Source organism: Vigna radiata, chromosome 2 (assembly GCF_000741045.1).
Source record: "Vigna radiata var. radiata cultivar VC1973A chromosome 2, Vradiata_ver6, whole genome shotgun sequence".
Classification (NCBI taxonomy): Eukaryota; Viridiplantae; Streptophyta; class Magnoliopsida; order Fabales; family Fabaceae; genus Vigna; species Vigna radiata.
In genome coordinates this window covers 10586773-10610071 of record NC_028352.1, presented here as the reverse complement: position 1 = coordinate 10610071, position 23299 = coordinate 10586773, and the positions used below count along the sequence as shown (strand labels likewise).

At 28.6% G+C, this 23299-nt stretch overlaps 1 protein-coding gene across 1 annotated transcript; it reads left to right on the top strand.

The window, feature by feature from the left end:
* Window positions 1-13070: 13070 nt before the first annotated feature.
* Window positions 13071-21741, top strand: LOC106756326 (secretory carrier-associated membrane protein 1). The gene is made up of 13 exons (XM_014638712.1): window positions 13071-13293; window positions 14617-14673; window positions 17520-17621; window positions 17717-17779; window positions 18135-18168; window positions 18252-18374; window positions 19688-19750; window positions 19827-19920; window positions 20384-20429; window positions 20518-20585; window positions 20874-20922; window positions 21223-21288; window positions 21384-21741. The coding sequence occupies exons 1-13, from the start codon at window positions 13234-13236 to the stop codon at window positions 21468-21470; spliced, it is 912 nt and encodes a 303-aa protein (XP_014494198.1). The 5' UTR covers window positions 13071-13233; the 3' UTR covers window positions 21471-21741.
* Window positions 21742-23299: the final 1558 nt, after the last annotated feature.

The following is a 23299-nucleotide window of genomic DNA, read 5'->3' as shown; positions in this document are numbered from 1 at the left end:
ATAATTTTTGTACTCTAAAAGATTATTTATTTTATCATATTCTTAATTATACATTAGTTTGTTTTTTATTAAATTATTTTTAGGACACATTATTTTTATATTTTTATTTATTATTCTTGTTATGTAAAATATTATTTTAATATAATTATTTTTATTTTCTAACTTATTATTATGTGTAATTTCAGTATTATATTTATATAAATTAGTTTTATTTATTATAATATATAATTTAAAGTTTGAAAAATAAAATATTCATATTAAATTTTAATTATAACTAGTTTAGTTTTTGTTTTTTGAGTAATTTTAATCGAATGTTGTATAATAATATTTAATAATTTCTATTAATGCATAAAAGTGATATTTTATTATAATTTAAAAAATTAAAGAAATAAATATTTAATATGAATATTTCTTTGTCTTTTATGTGTTTTGAATTTTATCAATTAGGTTTCATTAATATTTATAAATTTAATAAATATTTTGGTTTTCATAAAACACACACACACATATATATATATATATATATATATATATATATATATATATATATATATATATATAAAGATTAAAAAGAATTGATATCTATTAAATTTGGATAGGAAGATGGAGATGATTTCTGAAAATGAAAATGAGATACCGAACATCGTCCATGTTTTACCTTATTGTCATCCATATGTTAGAGTATGCCGATATGATATATAAGTTAATATGTCAAAAAAAAAAAAGTATTTATCTGTCTTAAAAACATTAACAACAAAATAAAATATTAATTAATTAAAGTGTGGGTATTATAAGATTTAATAATTAAATAAAATATCAAATAGAAATCTAACATTTGTATACAACAGAGTAATGGGATTTGAATCTAGAATTCCACGTAGGATAATCATTTGCCAATTGGATTAATCAAGGTGTTTTTTCGCCTCAGTCAACACATATCTTTCTCGTACCTAAGATGATTTGATTTAGGTCATTTTCAATGTTGTCATTATAAATATTGATTATATGATATCACATTGTTTATACAAATAACGTTACTCGATTTAAGTTACGCTGTTTTATATAAAAAAATGTTGCCGAAAGAAGAAATAATAATATAAAAAGTAGTATTAGTAAATGATTTTAATTATAGGTACCAAGATGCATACATATTAACAATCTTAGTATTACAGTAAATGTTTGTGTAAAATGCTTAATCTATGACATCCGGACACTGATGAAGATGGAGAGTGATCGCGTGCGAGAAGTACAAGATGCAGTTTCTAGCAAGTTTTTAATAGAATGAATACATGGATGAATCCAACATACACCGGAATTAGAAAGAATTGATTTAGCTACTCATATCAATAAAATGCATTTGTTTTTCGGTTTTTCTGTAAATTATCAGGATGTTACATAATCTATGTAAACAAAAGACTACGTATTCATGCAATGATGCATTGTGAATATTATTAAATGGTTAAAAAAAAATAAAACATAGCACAAAACAATATCGACATAGAAGAATTAACTCTCAAAACTACGAAATAAGATTACAACCTTAGGAACATGGTTGCTATATTTTCTCAACTTATCCGAATTCCTATAAATATATACAGAAAAAAAAAAGTGGATTTCAAAGAGAAAATGAACAGATATGCTGAAAAAACATTAATTAAAATATCGATATAGACTCAAATGGCTATTAGGTATGCATGGAAATCATTAATTAAAATCATGGCATCTCAATTAAAAAAATAAGAGAAGAAAAAGAAAAAGCATTTACTTGTAGGAAATTACATGAAGTGCTTCTGTATCTACTTAGAAGGTCTACAACATTACCCCTCATATAAAGTTATTCATCTAAACTTTGAGTAAATTTTATATGTGGCTTCTCTCCATAACTCAATATTTTCTTCTATGATAAGTTAAGTGTATAATTATGCTGAGAATTAAAAATGCAGAAAAAAATATTCAAAATATGATTTATTTTTTCACCTTAATTCTAAAGTAGACCGAAGTTAGTTAATAAAATGAACATTTAGTTAAATTTAAAGTATTTGATAAGTTTGATTAATTTTAATTGAGTTTTTATTTTATTTTTTCAATTGAGTAGCATTAAATTTAAGACTATAGATGACTTATTATTTTGTTTAAAAATTCAATGGATGGTCACCACAATTCATGTATTGGTTGTTGTATGTGACTATGTGAAAGTTATTAGCATGATTATCTCGTAATCTAAATATTTTTGATTAAGAAAATAAGAATTATTTATCACTTTATAATAATTCTAATATTATTTTATATTAATCACAAAAATCTCATATTTCTTAGATATAAGTGAGCAAAATGACAAGACAAGATAATAATTATGTCATTCAGTTAAGATAAAAATTGAATTATAAGAACTAATTAGAAAATATAACAATTTTGAATGCTCAATAAATAAATAAATAAATAAAAATAATAGAAACTAAATTAAAAATGTTTATGAGATGAGAGATTTCAAACTTAAATAAACTTAAAATTAACTATACTTTGTATGTTTTAAGTAACATAAACATGGAGATTAGCTTTTTAAAGTTAACCATTAATATAAAACCAATTCATTTTTTCTTCTGTGTGTAATGTCTTTTGTTTGGTCTCTAAAAGTATCTAAATTAAAATTAGTCCTTAAAAACACGATTTATATGATACACCTTAATTCTTAGATATAGATGAAAGTTAATTAATACAATACTTTTTTTCTTTCTTTTTCAAGATGCTAAACGATTGTTGAATACATCAAACTTCAAACTTTTATTAAAGAGAGAAAGATCTTTCTAAGAATTTTCTTATAAGGCTTGTCTCTACCGACAAATTTGATACACTTACAATTAAATTTTTTATCTTTAGTCGTGACCGTCAAAATTGTACTACTTCGGCTTTTAAATCTTTACTATTCGGTATGACCCACAAATTTTAGAGTCTTTTCTTTATAATCTTTACTATTCTTGGCTATTTTATGCCTAACACTTCTTATTGTTATTGGATCATCATATTATTTTATTGTCATTTTTTGTTATTTTAACATATTTTCATTATGATGATAAGAATTTGCTTGTGATGTGTTTTCTCTATATTATTTTGTTTAGGATGAAAAAAAATTAAGTATCCAATCGTTCGTTTAAAAAACACAAACTAGAATGACCTTATCAATTTGATAATTTGGCACAATCTGTCTCTCTCAATTCAATATGATAGTTTGGATAGTTTAATAGTTCAATATTATTAAAAAAAATTAAATGTAAAAAACTTGCTTTTGTTTAGCTTGGCATGCCGGTCCAACATGCGCTTCATATGATACAAATGTTTTTATTCAAATAAGTGATAAATTATTTAATTATGGACATATTTTGATATTTAATGGAAAATTCATATGCAGACACTAATGTTATATTTTAAGAAGCGATAAATTATTCAAATGCAGTCTCTCTCCAGTTAGGCAACCCGCTTGATAATGCACTCCGATAAATTGACAGATCGGGTTGTAAAAGTCAATTCGTTATTAAGTGATAGGTCAGTTCAACCTAACCTATTTTGGGCATTGATCTCTCAACCTCCCCATTTCAAACCTACACCTCCCCATTTTTTTTTTATTTTTCTTTAATCACCAAAATAACCTTTTCTTATTATTTTTTTTTTACTTTTTTAACCCTATTTATTAAATAACCCTAACATTTAACTTTCCACTTCATTCAGATTTTACTTTCCCTTTCAAGGCAGCCCCATCTCCCCCACGGCTCTCCACCTCCTCCCCTTCTCTGATTCTTCTCACCCCACGCTCCAAGTTTCATTTTCCAAAATTCCAACTTTCCCACTCATCTTCCTGTGCTTTTAACTTTTGGTGTGCAACGGTTTGGCGGTTCGGCGGTGCAGCGGTGCGACGGGTATGTGCGACAGCGCGGCGTGGTGGTTGTTGTTTTGTAGTTTCGTTATAGTTTCGTTTCTGCTGTCTAGGAGACGTTAGTTTCTTTCGTTCAGCATGGTATAGTTTGTGTTGATTTCTGCTTCCTTTGAAAATGTATGTAATATAGGGTTTAAGATTGTGTTGATTTCTACTGTGCACGATTTTTTGTTTCGTTGTTGTTGATGTTTCTGGGTGGGTAAGAGGAAGAAGACGTCCAGGCTTAAACCGGATGTCGCACATCTGTCGACGAATTTCGACACCCGTTTCAGGGACAAACAAACATCGGCGTCCGTTTAGGGCCTATTTTTTATTTCTAAGTTTTTAGTTTATTTTATAAGTAATTAAATTTTAACTTTTAATTTATTAGTTTAATTGTATTTTATAAGTAATTAAATTTTAAATATCGACAAACTTTTTATTAGTTTAATTTTTATTTATTTATTAGTTTATTGTATTTTTAATTAATTTATAGAGTATTTAAATTTAATTTAGTGTTATTTTATAATATGTTATTTAATTATATTTAAATTAAAATTATTTTATTAAATAAAATAATTATTATTAAATTCTTGAAAAAAATACAATAACGAGAGAGAGCCTCACAGTGAGGGAGCACATAAAATTCAAAAAAATAATAACGAGAAAGACAACAGAGAAAAAATAAGTTTTGTATAATAGAAGATTAAAATTAAAATTAACTTATAAATTAAATTTTATATTTTAATTAAGGGTATAATAAGAATATAAAAAAAATAGAAATATAAAAAGGGATAAGATTGGAATGGGGAGATAGAACACCAAACATGTGGGAGTGGAGGGATCAACACCCACCTATTTTTAGTGGGCCAAAGTTGGAGTTTGACTTAAATGGACCAAATTGACCCATTTTGTCATTTCTAATTTTGTTACATTTTTATCTTTTATTAATCTAATCTTCTACAATTGTTCTTCGAATTCTTCAATAAAAATGGTTGAAACTAATTATACTAGTATTTTATATTTTTCTACTAAGAAGAGTGTTTCTTCTTCATCTAACGTACCACTTACATCATAATATATTTCTTACAAGATATGAATGAGAAATTTGCAACTCTTCCTATAGACAAATTTATAATAAAAAATTTTAATTATCAAGATATTTTAAGATGAGTAATAATTGATAAATTTTATTGGTTGAATCTATCAATAATTAAAATAGTAAAATTTATTGATAATTTAAATTTACTGATAGATTTTTTTTTCTGTCGCTAAAATTCTATTGATAATTCCAAAATTTTTGTAGTAATAACTAAAATACTTAATAAAACAAGAAAATTAAAATTTGATAAATTTGAATTAACCTATACAAAATATTTTAAAAATAAAACAATTTAAAATTATGTTAATTTTGAAACATGAAAATTAGAAAGTTGTTTATCAAAAACACATTGTAAATAATAAAAATTTCAAATTAATTATTTATAGGCAGACACTCACATGAGAGGCTAGATGGAAAATGAACTATTACTTAGCATGACAATTAAGCATAGTTTAGTTTATTAAACCGTTAAAAGAGCAACGTGACAAATATATTATCATTATTATTTGGTGGAATATATGGAAGAGATATATAGACAGCCACAAATCGATGAAGAAAAATAGGGTTAACTAAAATTTATGTTTCTGTAGTCTTTTCTTTCTCCTTTAATAATTTATATATATTTGCCATTTACTATTATACTACAATCTATTCTTCTAGTTTTTCTGCCATTCGAATCTCAATCAATACTTGCATTTGCTTAGTTTTGTTTTAACATCTTTTAAACACTTTTCCCTTTTAAAATCTTAAAAATCAATGGAGTAAATGAATCTTTGTTATAGATATATACATAACATTTATCCATTTAAAAATTAATTTCATTATATAAATATCATCAAATAACTAAAAATGAATTTGATTTGTTATTAGGATTTCTAACCAAAAAAAAAACTTATAACATCACAAAGATTTAAAAATCAATATTTTGAATATATATAATTTGTTTAAGTCATCCTACATTAAGTGGAAATGAAAAAATAAAACATTGCATAAGATTGAAGATCCATTAACTTTGTGTTAAAATTTTAGATAAAAAGTGATGTTAATCCCTTATATGATTAAGTATAGGTCTTATTAGTATTGTATTTTTCCTAGTGAACCTCCCCCATACCTAACATTCCAGTAAATGTAATATATTTATTTTGTAAGTTATAACACTAATATAAGGGTTCTAACTCAAAATGATACACTTAGTTTCAAATGGTTACTTTCATAATCAAGATCAAAACAAAAGTAATATTCTATATTCTCCCTAACCCATGTATGTACAATCATACAATGTCATCAAACTGAAAAGGTCTAAATCAAAATGATATAATTTTGATTCTCATATACATTTGATTTACATGATGGATACTCAACTTCTATTTCTAATTGATCACCATAAAACTCAAGTTCAAACAATAATAAATACATACATCATGTTATGTCTTTACTTATTTTCCAACTGGATTCATTTTTGTTCCTATCACATTTAATAGTCTCACATTATTTAGAAATCCAAACCTATGACAATTTAGATACTCCTTTTTCTTTTTACCGAAATAGAACAAAAACATAACGAACAATATTTCAAAATGAACAATACATCAAATATATAATATTTGACTCTAATAATATCACTTGTCAAACTTGATATCAGAACTGCTTCTAATTTAAGTCTCAATATCAAAATAAACATTCATAACTTTTTGGTTTGATTATGAATGAATTATGTACATTATAAATCAAAACAGTCGTCTAGATTTTTTCGTCTTTTTTCATTGATTGTCTATACATTCTTTCAACTTAATATAATATTTTTTCTTTTTAACAAACAATATAGAAAATTCACATTCACATTTCCAACTCAACTAAAATGAAATAAATTAAATTAAGTCAACTTAATTAAAATTATAATTATTCAAAATAAAACTCCAATAATGCATGATTTAATACAAGAAACTTAAACTTGTTTATTAAAAATTTTAGCCATAAGATCAAATGTATTATTATAATACTAAATTGACAAATATTCATCTTTATTCATAAAATTATATATCCAAACGCATATTTCTAGACATGTAAACCACCCTATAGACAATCAACTTGGAAGAAATTAGCAAAGAAAATTTTACTCTAAAAATAAAATTAATAAGTAGCATTCTCTTTTAAATTACTTTATAAGGAAATAGAGAAAAAATAAAAAATATTTAGAAAAATAATTGTTGCAATCGGGATCGCGACGGGACGACGAACGAGTTTAAAAAAAGATTTTGAGAGTCGTCACTATGATTTATTATGGAAAAACTACGGAAAAACCTTAAAATAAAAGCATGGTTTGCGAAATCAGGTTCGAGAATTGGTTACACGTAAGGAAGGTATTAGCATCCTAGCACGCTTGTCCAAAGACAGTACCTCTAATTAGATGAAGAAAGTTGACATGGTTTTCCAAAATATTTAATTTTCCCCAAAAACAAAAATAAAATAATATAAAATAAATTATTAGGAAACAAAAAATTATTTTTTGTTTTATGAACCCGATAAGGATTGGCCTTAGTCTTACGTATATCCATTTATAATGGACAATCAGGGGATGACGTGGTTCTTTATCTAAAAAAATGTTTGAGTTTGTTTAAAAAAGTATTATTATGGATTGTTTGAGATTTTTGGAAAGTAAACCCGACAACCTTACTCCTATGGTTATGATGGAGAATCAGGAATCACGCAGTTCTCGTAAAAAAAGGTTTAGTTTAACAAAATTGATCTTTTTTGGTTTTAAATATTTTGTATTTTTTATATTTTAAGAATGGTGGGGAAAAGAAAGAAACTTGACCATAGGCCGACGCGTACTTATATTCAAAAAAATTTATTATTTAAAAAAAACATTATTTATGTGTAGTAAAAAATAATATCTTTGGAAGAAAACTTGAAAGTATAATAAAAAGAGAAAAATAAAAGTGTAGAGGTAACATACATTTTTACTTCTTTGATGGTTGTTATTGACAGAACCTTTATATGTGAGAAACTATTTTTCTGTATACTCTTTCTTTCAATCTCTATCTTCCTCTATCTTTTTTTTTGTCCTCCACAAAGTGCGTATTTATATACCATATTATGATAATGTTGTTTTAATTGAGAATTAATTGCTAATGGACAAAATAAAAAAAGAAATGGTATTGTTTAAAAAAAAACAAATCAAATCAAATTCAAGACATTGATTATAATTATTGTCAGAAAATATATTTTTTTCTTTAAAAAGCAATTGACCAACAGATATATTATTTTTAATTATTGTCTATAAATTATAATTATTGACATAATATTGATTCAAATTATTATGATATTAAACTAATATTTAAAAAAAAATTATAAAGTGATGTCCTATGTTAAGAAAGATTATTTTATTATTTTGTTTTTTTTTTCTTTACTTATCATTAATTATTTTTTTTTATGTTTTAATTTTAATTATTTACTTTTCTGGATAAAATTTGGTGTTTACAGTAATGATTCTTGAAATATTCATATTTTATTTTATTTAAACTATTTTTACTCATAGACCAGTTTAACTCGAATGTTTTGTTTTCTAGGTTAAACTGAATCAAGAGTCGCACCACATTTAAATTAAATTAAATTTAAATATATTTTTTTTCATATATGAAAGTTGAAAATGAATGAGAGGTCTGTGTGAAAATCACACTTGATGAAATAAATAAAGAAGAAAATAATAATAAAATAATAATAATAAATGGAAATATTTGAATGAATTGATTAATTATATTAATATATATATATATATAAAGAGTTATTAGATGTGATATTTAAGTGAGTAAATCTGAAGGACATGATATTGATTAAAGTTTAGCCTAGATTTCACTATCAAAAGCAAATTTGGCTGATGGTTGCCGCAATGTGTTGGATGATTAAATAATTTGTGCTACGTGACGTATCGTGTTAAATCGAATTGATGGGTCCTAATGCACCGAAAGAGAAATCTTACTATTTCTGTTCATCGCTTTCTCATCAAATGCAAGAGTTTTCTTTTTTATTTTTATTTTAGTGGCTAATTCATCACCATACAAGCCAAAAAGTTAAGTATAATATATTAATAATAAAGAAAATGACAACTCTACCAAACTATACAATATTACTATACGTGAGATATTCTAAAGTAAAGTAATAATATTAAATTTAAATATAAAATATGTAAATTTGCTAAATACTAGGAAAAAATATATTAATTGTTGAGTTTTTTACTAAAAAAATATCGATATTAATGAATTATAAACATTTTATACAAAAAGTTACAACATTATTTGAGAAAATAAATGTGTAAGTCTTGGTATATATTATTCTTCATATTCATTATTTTTATTTAATATAATACCAAACTTTTATTTGATATTCTAACAATCTCACAAAGATATGGTTACACGAAACATTTGTTAGGAAAACTTTTTATATAGATTAATTTATTGGTTTTTCACTAAAAAAATGTCTAAAGATTCAATATCAATGAATCATAAACACTATTTCCATTTCAAAAACTTAAAGATAATAAATGTGAGACTTATTTCTTACATAATACTCTTTAAACTTATTTTTATTTAATATGACACGAAACTTTCATTTAAAATCCAATAATGGTGAGCTATCTAATTTGAACATAATATTTGTAATAAAAAGTGTAATATTCCAAAAATATAACTGAAATTTATATAGAAAAGTAATCACATAATAATAAAATAGAACAATTATTAGGAATAAAGTTAGATTACAGTTATCTTAAAATAACCATAAATTTAAAACTATACATAAGTCCCAATGGTCCTAGATTAAGCAGCTGGGTCCTCTCCATCCAACGCCTGTTCCAGAGAGAAATCGTCTCCCTTTGCTCATACCCACAAGATGTTCATTGCAAAGAAAAATACCAAACGAACAACATAAACAAAACATAAAAGAAGGGTGAGCTAGTGTAATTTAATTGATCAAAATAAACATCCAATTCAAACAAGTACATAACATGTAACAGCCGAGCATTTAAAATCATGCAATGATCGACCACTCAAACAAACAATGATCGAGCACGTCAATATAGGCAAAGACTGACCACTTGACTTAACCATTCGAATCGTATGAATATGTAGCTTGAGGCCATTCTTGCGCCCGGGGTGTAGTAACTGGAACACCCGCAGCTGCCACCCAGGTTAATTCGTTATAACTCACCTAAAAACCTATAAGCTAGGACCTCCTGCTATTCTCACAACATGACTTACCCATCTCTACTTGAGAATTGGTAATCATTAGAATTTTAGGATGAACGCAGTGAATTTCGCTATCCATATTCATACTTTACCACCTTATAACTAATTACTAAGACATTCCTCCTTGGAATTCTCTTCCATACCAGTTGAAACATAATACCTTTTGAAATATCCACTCCCTTATTCATGCACAATAGATTCATATAACTGAATTTAACAAGTTCTCAAACAACAATGGAAACCACATGCAAGATCGAAAACCCTGTGAACGTTGGAAACTAAACAGTTTCTTACTACCCAAATAACAAGATTGAACAGTCCATAATAGGTAAGGCTGAAGAAGTGGCCGAACACTATTAAGGACAGACCACTAGGAGAGACCATATACTACAACATGTTAAAATATTATAGCAAGGTCGAGGACTAAGGTTATACCTAACACACTAACGAAAGCAAATACTATAATGTAGACCGAACACTACCAAGAGACCGAGTGCGAGTACAAGACCGAGTACTACTAGAGACCGAGTGTCAGTACAAGACCAAACACTATTAAGTGACCGAGTGCTTGTACATGACCGAGCACTCCTAAGAGACCGAGTGCTAGTACAGGAGCAAGCACTACTAAGAGACTAAGTGTTAGTACATGGTCGAACGGTCAACAACGCGTGCTCAGCTTTCTACATAATTCTGCAGAACTTTTGTAGAATGATGAACATGTTAGACTTTACCAAAACTAAACATTTTTCCCAACTTCTAATCCTCCATACATGAATCATACACCAATATAAACCTATCCAAGGGTAACTAAATCTTTCTAACATCATTCCAAAGAGTCCTATACTAGATTTCACTCCAAATTCTGCATAATCAACAACTTAATGACCCAAAATCCATTTTCCTACTTTTACACATTTTAGAGGGACTTAAAGGTTCTAACAGGTCTAATTACACTTTCTCAGACTCTCCCCACCAACCAATTTCCCTCCCAACTCCAAACTCTCATTTTCACCTATCCACTTTCTCAAAACTAGAACAGGCCGAACACTTATGCAGAGAAACCCCAACTAGTTCACAGGTTCCAACATTTACAATTTTAACACAATTCAATCAAACATTCAAGTTACACACATGCAACCATCCAAACAGTAATTTCATATACAGGAAATCACAATTAAATTAACTAGTTTCCCTTACCTCTTAACCGAACAACTCTACAAACTTCAAAAATTTGCTTACACCTCCAAAAATCCTAAGAACACCTATAACTCAACGATCGGTGAAAAGAGACCAACCAAAGGACCAAGAATGAAGTCAAGAATGAAGATAGAAAACCGATGAACACATGTAAACAGAAACATGGCTTGCATGTGCCAAAAAGTTTTATAATTTCACAAGAATAAAAGAAAATGAAATTTACCAGTTCTAAACACAAAACCAATCGGTGGAACCAAAAACTCTTGATGCTAGGATCACTCAAGTGCCTCATGATCGTCGAACAATTAAGCCACCGATGAGAAATTTTAGAGAGAAGGAAGAGGAAGAGTAGAAAATAATATTTTAGAGAGATAGAAAGTGTTTAGATAGTAAACTGAGTGTTTTAAATTTTTATTTATACTGTTAGCTTATTTTAACAAAAAGTGATTAGTCTCATTATTTTAATACATCTATCTACTCTCAATAGTATTCAAACTAAAAGTAATAATGAAGGATTTTAAATTAAGACTATTAGAACTGATTTTTAAAACCAAAACTCATGAATGAAAATTATAGGACTAGTTATTGTTCAACCTTAAAATATTATTTGCACTAACAATATATTAGCATATACTAATACACATAATTATTTTTATTTTTGAATCATTCTTAACTTTTTTTTTACCTTGAAAATAGTTTTATGTACTTATTATGTCCAGTTTAAAACAAATTCTTACAATCTAGTATAAATTCGAGACAAACATATTCAATCCTCTGGTTCATCCAATTAATTCTTAAACCTTGTCAATTTTACAAATAAATACCTTACATTTTGTGTCAATTAATTCTTAAATTTACATATGCACACCTAACTTTTAATTCCATCTAATTAATCCTTAAATTTACTCTTTTTATAAATAATATCCTGTAACAGATTAAGATTAAACTACCAAAAAAATAATAATTCTCAATCATTCATTGATTTTATTTAATTTTATAACCGTCTTCCAAACATTAAATCATAATAAAGTTAAGATTAAAAAATATTTACTATTTTGTTTCATGTAGTTTTTTTTTTAAATTAATATTTTATTAATTATATGAAAGAATGAAATGTAAGAAAAATGATTATAAATAATTAACATTTAAGATGAATAAGTTATGACTTTTTGTTAGTTTTTTTATCTTAATTTTAAGGTGAAATAGACTTTAAACTAATAAAAAGAAGTATGTGAAAAAAATGTTCATTTAAGATAAATTTAAAAGTTAATTAAAGTATAAAATGTTAATTTAAAAAATGTATAACTTAATTAAATAAATTAAAGTTCAACGTATATGTGCCAACAACAAAGTAAAGTTTAAGAAACGCTACAGTTTTTTATCCCGAATTTTATTCTTACATTACCTTATAATAATGACACAACATAACCACAAGTTTTAATAAAAGCTTATTTTTAATAAAAAAAATTAAAACTTATTTTAAAAGGAAATAAAAGACAAAGGTGTTTCTAAATACCCTATTCGTAAGAATAAAATAACGAATTCCCTGAAAAGAATATTAAAGTAAAGTTTTGTACCAAAAAAATAAAATAAAAAGGTGTTGAAGAAGAAGATATATAAGAACGCATGCAGATTTTTCGTTTGTGGAGTTTGTCATAAACAAACAGAATCGGAAAGAGAGGAAGCCGTAGATTACAAGGCTTTCTTCTCTATCTGTCACTCTCTTACTCTGTCACGCACATTGCACCAACAAACGCATCCATTTCTCTCTTTCACTCCGATTCATGAGTCGCTACGATCCCAATCCCTTCGACCAAGAAGAGGTCGAGGTTAATCCCTTCGCGGTTAGTATTCATTTAACCTAACCTCCTTTCATTCGATTTTCCACTGCCTAATTCATTCTTCGAAGTCGCTCTTCGCTATACCTAGATCCGTTTCGTGGCTCCAGATCGTTCCTCGATTGAACGAACGCCTTTTGAATCGTTCGGGAATTTTCGGATGTGTTATTACTAATAACTGAACTGCGGAGATATCCAGTGAGAGAGAGCAAGGGTTGAGTTGATAAGATCTTAGTTTTTCGAAGCATGCGGATCGTGATTTTTAATTATTTTTAATTTTAACGGTTTTCGTTTCAATTTTACGATCTGGTTGACGGACCTGTCTTAGGCTGAACGACTTGAATTTTATTTTAAAATCTATCAATTCTCTTTTGGAATGCTGTTAAATTTGTTTGGTTTGGGGATTTGAGAGATCGAACTATCGTAAACAGTGGTTCTGTCGGGATTAATTTTTGGCCGCTAAATAATGTAATTGATTTGTAAATATGTTTGCTTATGTGAAACTCTATCGTTTTTCCTTCCTGGTGGTGTCTTCTCCGTGGAAAAATCTATCAATTGTTTTTTATTTGAACTTTAGTGTTATCTTTCTAAATAAAAAATAGTTTTGAAATGTATTTATTTATATGTTGTTACATATCTTTTCGGTCAGAAGAAACCAAGTATATCCGGTCAACAGCTTGATTTGTATAAAAGGAAAATTCGTGCTAAAAAAATTAGCGTACCCTGATGCTTTGAAGACTCTTCGCTTGAGGAAGATGTGGAAGAGTCATTGTACGCCGTTTTTTCCCTAGCCTAGGGAAAAAAATGCTATTTTCGGGTTCAAACGTGATTGACTAGTTACAGAGGGCCACTTTACTGCTGCGTCAAGGCTTGCCCTCACAGCTTAATTTGAGAAAGTCATGAATCTAACTAAGAAAAAAAAAGCATTTTACCAATTACACTAGTAGTTCTCCCAAGCACAAGATAAAGGATATTTAAATCTCTTGATATCCAGAAAGGCTAAACTCACGTTTGGGCTGATTCTGTCTTCTTGGGAGGAAACATGCTGTTAATAAGTATTTATCAGTCATTTCCTTTGGAAGGCAGAGAGTTCCTCATTGACTTAACTAGAGACCGACTTCTCATAATTTTTTTCTATATTATTGAATTACTGATTATTTGTTTAGTGATTATTAAATGAAACATGTTCTTCTAACTATGCCGTGATTGTTGCTTTTGTTGGTTTGAAATTGCAGAAGTGCCACCTCATATGCTGAGTTCTTGTAATCTTGCTTATTTGATTATTAATTTTAGAACTGAAACATTTTTCCTTTTCATTATTGATAATAGGATGGACAGGCTAAAGAAAAAGGGTCAAGTTATGGTGGAGGAGCATTTTATACCACTGTAAGTTTGCCTTTTCTTGTAAACGTGATTGATGCATTTATACACTATTTTATGAAATAATATTTAAACAAATAAATGAATCAATGTTGACTTTTGATATGTATCCTCTGTATTATAATTGTGCAACAGTGCAAGGGTGATACTGTCACTGGTCTTACTATCTAGAAATTCTTATTTTGAAGCTTTGGTTTCTGTACTATTTCCCCCCTTTGTAATTAATCTAGAGATTTATATATACTTGATGGGTCGGGAGGGATCAATTGGTAGTTTGGCACTCTTGTAATGTTACTCTGGATGAAATGGGTTTGTATTAGTTCTCTGAGATTGTAGTTTTTGTTAGTAATGGCACATTGTTTGCTATCTTTAGTATTTTCCCCATTGTAACTAATCTAGATTTATTTATACTTGATGGGTCAGGAAGGACCAATTGGTAGTTTGGTGCACTTTGTGTTATACTTGTAGTTTGTTGTTTTTATTATATTATTGGCACATGTTGGCAATTAATGATGTGCACCGTTGAGTTACTGAAGAGATGATTACATGTTGTAGAATACTAAAAAGTTGGAAAGAATTAAAGAATTCAGTGATAAGGATCTTTCATAATGTACAATGTTTTCAAGTGTTTATGATTTCTCACTTAAAAGAATGGTATTATTGCTAAAAAATGGGATTTGAAGACATTTCTGTGCAATAGGTTGTAAAGTTATACAGTAATGGCAACTCTGTTTCTATGGAGGTTTTTATGGGGTATGATGATAGGAACTAATTTCGTGCGAGAGAGGGAAATCAATATTCAGCCTCACTTGGTTAGCTTTCTGTTAAGATGACTCTTCAATTTAATTGGGAAACTAGGATGTGAAAATTTTGGGATCTTAGTGTTAAACTTCATGGTGAAAGGGCATGGAGATATTCACCTCTTTGCATGAAAGTGATGATTTGTGGATGAAGGTTCTAGATTTAAGGATGGGTGTTACGTTTATGAACTCTCAATGCTCACAATAAACCAAAAGAATAATGACATAATGGAATTGAACGAATGAATATCTTTTATTGATAGTAATATCTGAATAAACAAAAGTAAACAATAATTGGGAGCATAACTTCCATCAATTATTTGGGAGCATAACCTCTCTCACAAGACAATAATGTCTGTCACAAAACTCAATAATCAAAAACATACCCTTAACCCTAGACTCTAATTTTATTTATACTAATTATTTCCCGTCCATCTTTTACTAAATATTTTCCTAGAACATATCTGCATTTAATATAAATATCCCTATATTTAATATAAATATCTTCCCTTATATTATCCTAGCATATATCCTTAATTATAAATATCTTATAATGAATATTTCTCTGGAATATATATTTATTTACTCTAATTAACTTATACTATATTTATTTACTCTAATTAACTTATATTGAATATTCTCCCACCTTATACCTTAGGAACGGGTTTTCGTTTTTTGTGACGAATGGGTGTATCAATAGTATGAAAGGTATAAGAGTCCACTGGATGGGGGCATTAGAAGATAGTCAGGAGGCTCAAGAGTCATGTTCAGTCATCAGCAATAAAGTGGAATTGAGGACAGGGTTTACTAACTTGGAAGGGAAGTGTGATAACTATGGAATTTCTTTGATTTGAATTGAGATTTGCTAATTTTTTTATAGCCTATGATGAGGACTATGAAATACCAAGAGTTTGTGGATAACCACAATGGCCCTATTTCTTCTGTTAGGATCACCAGATACATTTTGGGTAGCAGAGAAGTCAAAAGACATCTTCTCAGGTCACTCTCTGTAGCCTAATGCTTATTTAATGTAGTAGTTGTTAGGCTTCTTTAGTCAAGAAGTCTAACTATCACTCAAAACAGCAAACACTCACTCACCAGATTACTGGAAACAAAACTGTATTATTATTGTAACCAAAGAATACAAGAATAGGAGAGCACTCCCTCCTCCAAGGGTTTCCCCTTCACAAAGAGTCAAAGCTCAATCTACAAAGTTATCCAAAAGTACCCTGACACAAGACCTCCCTTCCTTCTTATAAAGGTCCCCCTAACCAAATAACCAACTAACAACTAATTCCTAATCTATTTCCTTTTATTCTGCACACATTATATCCTAACATTACACTCTACTACAAAACAACCTTGTCCTCAAGGTTGGAACCCTAAACCGTTTCCTCTGAACGTTATATTGCAACCCTGTAAAGAAATGTTCTTGCCATTGGTCTTCTGGTGTTTTATATGTTTCCTTTTATTCTGCATACATTATAACCTAACAGTTATTGAGTGATGATTTTATTGAGGTGGATACTTAAAAGAATTTGTTCCATATAAAGTTTGCATTAGGGGTCAAGAAGCAAATTTTACCCAGTTTCCTTGGAAGGTATCTTAAAGTGCTCTTGGTTGACCTAGGCTTTTTCCCTGTTTTGATTGCAAAGTAAGTAGGTCATACAAGTCTACAACCAAATAGTCAAGTGTTAAATTTTGGACGGACTTACTAATAGAATATGTTATTATGTTTTTTGTTGTCATGAAATTTAGGAACCAGTTTGTGGTAGTACACTGCTATTATATTACGGTTGTCATTTTTGGTATTTTGTCTGTTTCTTTTCCTTTTCCATTTTGGGGGGTCACTTAATGTAGATTGATGCAATACTATTATATGATGTTCTTTTCTGATAATTTGTCAACAGGATTATTTTGTCCTTTTTATTCCTACTGTCTCTTTGGGGTTCATTTTCTAAAAATTCTGTTTCCTTTTAAGCATAATATGTAAAAGGAATAGGAAAAAAGGTTTTTGTATTAACTTAGTACATTCTTTTTCTGAATTTGCAGAATTCTGGAAGTGTTCCCTCTGCAAACTCAAAGCTCTCACCCCTTCCTCCAGAGCCTTATGATCGTGGGGCAAATATTGACATCCCCCTTGAAAACTCCAAGGTAGGGTGATTATGAAAATTTTGAAATATATAGCAAAACTATGTTCCCCAATGTTGTTGTTGACCAAAGGTTTAATTTGCACTTCCTAACTTTAGGACACCAAAGCAAAGGAGAAGGAACTTCAAGCTAGAGAAGCTGACTTGAAAAGAAGGGAACAGGTGATTCATTTTGTTATCTCATCTGATGTCTTTAAAACCAAGTACACAACTTACTTGAGTTAGAAACTTGGTTTCTCAGATTCAATATTACATACATGCAAAAAAATTATGATGAATCTATAGACTCTTAGTTAGCATCAGGGACTTAATTGGTAGGAAGAGCAACTTAGTTCAATTATGTTATCAGTGGCCATTTTTTCTTAGTCTTAGTGTTAGCATTTTGAATGTTGGTCAACCTTCTGTTGAGAATCTTGTTCAGTACATTAACTAACCTTGTTATGAATTTGACTTGGCCATTATGCTATAATAGTTTTTGCTGTAGTCTAAAGATTGATTCTCTTGTAATGCTCTGTAGGAACTAAAACGAAGGGAAGATGCCATAGCACGAGGTACTTTGGTTCATCTACTCTTATTGAAATCGGTCAGAGTGATGCCTATATTTTGCTGTTTTAACTTCTTTTTTAATTTGCAGCTGGAATAGTTATAGAGGAGAAAAATTGGCCACCTTTTTTCCCCATCATTCATCATGACATTGGAAAGGAAATACCAATACATCTTCAAAGGACCCAATACATTGCATTTTCTACATGGTTGGGTATGTTGAATTCCAGAACTGTCTTCTAGAATGTGTGAAGTCATATAGCTACTCACTTGATGACATGTAACTCAGTTGTAGGTAAAATAGGCATTGGCATATAGCTAATGCAATCAATTGCATCAGTTGCTAAATGAAAATTATTGAAATTGTTAAGCATTCTTGTCTTCCGCACTGACAGACATTTCAAGAGATCAGTATGGTTTGCAATTCATACATATTTCATCCTGAAAGGAGTTTCACTTTAGTTGATTTTGTCTGCTCAAAATACTATTGTCTTGTGTGTATATTTTGTTTCTTTTTATTCAGTTAATTTTTCTTTTTTAACTCGGTTAATAATTTGTTCCAATGATTCACAACAAAATTAAAGACTCTTTCCACTAACGTTTCATTTCTATCTTTTTCTTTTAGTGGGGAGATGTATTCTTCTATCTTCCTCTGTTCAACCTATAAAACCTCGAAAGTGTCCCTCCACCATTTCACTTGAAATGTATAGCATTATGATATTTTAGTTTATTTTAGATAATCTCTTGAGTGGTTTCCACAGGTTTCATAATTTGTTTGTTATTTCATTAGGATCAGTGTTATTGAAAAATGGCCATGGCAGATTTCAGGGGCAGACTTTCATAGGCTGTCACAACATCGCTGTGGATTGTGTTTTCTGTGACGGCACTCAGTTCCTCTGTTGGGTTCAGAGCGGCCATGGCAATCTGTGCTAAACCCTGATTTTCTGTGAAACCTTTGGTCAGCACGACCTGTCTCAGGGTGTGTAAACCCTGATTTTCTCTTCTCTTTGGTTTCTATTCTGGGTTATATACACCTGATCCAATCCATTAGTCCGCCCAGTTTCTTTTTTTTTTTTCTTTGAAAACGGATGGGTTGCCAAATGAAAAAGTAGAAACATAACCTACCCCTATGACACCCTATGCTGCCAACACACTGCCGCCATCCACTACAAGGTCATCTTGTTTTTCTTTCTTCTATTTCCTCTTTGTTTAGTGCCATCACCCTTCTTCTTTTCCTTTCCTACTCATACTTATTCTTATACATCTGGGACCCTTGATCACCTATTTTCCAGCAATCTCAATAGCAATCACCTATTTTGTCATTATTTAATCTCTTGAACTGAACTTGGTGGTGTTTTGATTTGATTTAATTGTTATTTGAATTTTTAGACTTGCTATTGTTATTAATTATTAATTATGTGGTAGTCTTCCATTATTTTTGCTTTACAGTTATATTTCTGCATTTTTAATTATCTATATGCATTTACTTCATGAGGCTTAGTTTTTTCAACTTTATAATATCTGCAGGTTTGGTTCTGTGTCTTGTATGGAATATTGTGGCAGTTACTACTGCTTGGATCAAAGGAGAAGGTTTGTACTGCAACTGGATTTTGATGCATCAATCTTGTTTAGTCGTGCTTAATTTACAACTTGTCTCTTCTTGTAGGTCCAACCATCTGGTTTCTTGCGATTATATATTGTATTTCTGGTGTTCCAGGATCCTATGTGTTGTGGTATCGCCCTCTTTATCGTGCTATGAGGTAGTGTTCGATTATATTTAATGCAATTTCTGCAGTTTAAAGTAGGGATGTGTGTTGAAGAAGTTTTTGAGCCTATTGGCTAAACTGAAAAAAGAAAAAAGAAAAAGGAGGCAGAAGATACCTATGAAGCTAAACTATAGCTGAACTACGAGCATAATTTTTTTACTGCTAGAGCAGTGTTTGTGCCTAGGTAATGTCTGGGGGAAGAATGCGAGCCTTTGGAATCCATGCACCCAAAGTTTACTTTCAGAAATACGTTCATCTGATCTTATTTGGAAGGGGTGCACGCCAAAAGAAGAGGGGAAATGATGAGATGGATGGAGGAGGCGGGTGGAGTCTGTTGATGCAAATGTTTATCATGAACAGAAATCACTCTATTTTCTAATTTCTGTTAGTTTATTTGTGATTTTTTGTTCTGTTCCAATTTGTTGCTGTTATAATTGTGTGCCATCTTGTGTTACAGGACCGACAGTGCTCTGAAATTTGGCTGGTTTTTCTTACTTTACATGGCAAGTCTTTATGTATTTTCCTTCTTTAGTCTCGCTAGTTCTATTCTGATTTTGTTACGTGCTCATTTTTTCCCTTTCCCTCAAACAGATTCACATTGCCTTCTGCATTCTCGCTGCAGTTGCTCCACCAATTATCTTCAAAGGAAAATCTCTGACGTTAGTGTCCTAATTTTCAATCTACGGGATAATATTTTGAAACTGATATTCTTCTGTGACTAGTGTTTTACTGATATGATCTTCTGGAAGCAAGGAAATCACTAAGGATGACTTGAGCGTCTCGAGCTTCTTACTAATTTCTCGTGTGGTGTTTCATCCATATATACTATCTCTTAATCATCGATATATTCTGATGACCTCGTTGTAGATCATTAGTGTGACAGATACATTTATTATTCTTATTCCACTTCTACTCAAACTAATGTTTACATTTTATGATGTGGACAGGGGTATTTTGGCTGCGATTGACGTGTTGGGCGATAATGCATTGGTTGGGGTACGTTTCATTTGTATACATATTTGGACAAACTTTTGCAGAAATATTTCTACAAGAAAAAAAAAATAAGAAAAAGATTAAATGAAGTTCTCAATAAACTAAAATTAGTTTATGCATAAATTTAAAATAATAATTTGGAAAAATTATGAGAGGTTCTACAAATTAACTCATGCATAAATTAATTTTAGTTTGTGGAGATATTCATTTCTATTCTAAAATTGTTTATGAAGAAGTTTGTCTCCGTACCAGAATGATACATTTACATGGAAATGATGTTTTACCTGTGTTGGTGAATTGTAGATATTCTACTTTATTGGGTTTGGATTTTTCTGTCTTGAGTCAGTGCTGAGCATCTGGGTTATACAGGTTTTTATCATATTATGACTTACTCCAACTTGGTATTGCGTTGAAGTTACTTGAGGTTTGTTGCTTGACTGTTTGATTTGATATTTATATTACAGCAAGTATACATGTACTTCCGCGGCAGTGGCAAGACTGAAGTTTTGAAGCGTGATGCTGCGAGAGGGACAATGATGGCAGCTCTGTAACATGGCACTTGCAAATGTTTTCCCCATGCTTGCCAGAAAGATTATTTCATAAGTTACCAAATCCTTACACACTTTTTGCGCTTTGTTTAATACTGGACTTGTTTTTCTAGGCTTTTGGCTAGGTTTCAGTCAAACCAGATCATTAAGATAGAAGAAGCTTAGTTGTGCATATATAGAAAAACATTGTTTGAGATAAGCACCTTTACATTTTTTTATTTCAGCAATGCTTATATTTTTATTAACAAAATACTCAATCTATTCCTTTGACTTTCTTCTTTTGTTCTGTTGTTCGCTTCACTAAACAATCAAGAATTGAATCAACTTATGTAAAAGTGTCATTCAATACAGATATAAAAACAAATTTGCGACTTTTAGGGTTCGGACATTTGGTAAAAACAAAACCTCTCATTTAGTTTTTTTATTTTTGTTTGTTTCAACACTTCAAAGTAATCAGAAGCTAAAATGAACAGTAACCTAATTAAAATAAAGATGTTTTGAATAGCTCTTGATAGATTTCTGTTTTTATGGAAATGGTTTTTCACGCATGTGGTGGATCCTGATTTTTAAATAATTTCAATGAATGATTAATAATTATTCTATGGTTTAAATGTTTTTATTTTCTTTAAAATGAACTTTTTTAATTATATATTTTTATGACAAAGAAGATTCTCTTTTACACATTTTATGTTTCTATTTTATCTGTAATTATATTTAAAAAAAAAAACCAATAATAATATTTAAAACACATGAATCACCTAACAAAATTGATACCGAATAGTATGTTATAATATAACAATTATCTGCTTAACTTGTATTTTTATCTTTAATTGTATTTTAAAAATAAAAAAGGAAATATTTTTAGAATTTATAATTATTATAGAAGTTTACTGCTATTTTGGTGTATTTATTAATATAAATAATTTTTTTTATCCTTCTGATTCTGAAACTGGTTTTTACATTCAATGTCTACCTCCAAGAAAAAAGTTATTTATCTATAATAAAATTATTCATTTAACTTTTATATATTTTTTATAATCTATATCTGTTATAAAGTAGATTCATTTTTATAATAGTTATTTTAATGTATACATCTCATTGTTAATTTTATCTTTATTAATTTTGTTAATTTACCCTTCTAATCTTGGAACTGACTTTAAATTAGGTAATACTTCCTAAAAAACTACCTACTTATAATAAAATCATAAAAATGATCTTTATATTTAGTTAAATTTAATAATAAAAAATAACTTTTCTTATTATCATAAGATAAAGGTGGACACACATTCATATAGTGCACATATTTGTACTAATAATATTTCAAAAATTATATTCAATATTTCCATTTTACTCCTAATTATATTTTAAATATGAAAATAAAAATAAACCATTCAAATATAACATGGGTTACAATAATAACAATAATAAAATTATTATTTTTATAATTTAAAAATAAATATAAAATATGTTTACAATTTTATTATAGATAGATTTATTTATTTTGTAGGTAATTTTTTATTATAGATCATTATTTTAGTTGAAAAAATAGCTAAATTTTAAAAATATCAAAGGTTAAATTTAAGAATAAAATTTATATAAATTTGAAGAAAATATATATGAACATATGTATACAACATTTTCTTTTTACTATTTTTTTTTTAAATAATTACTTTTGGTCTTTGTAAAATGTATGCTATTTATTTTAATATGTGAAAAACAATGTTATTTATTATTCATCTTTAATCATAATATATATATATATATATATATATATATATATATATATATATATATATATATATATATATATATATATATATATATATATATAT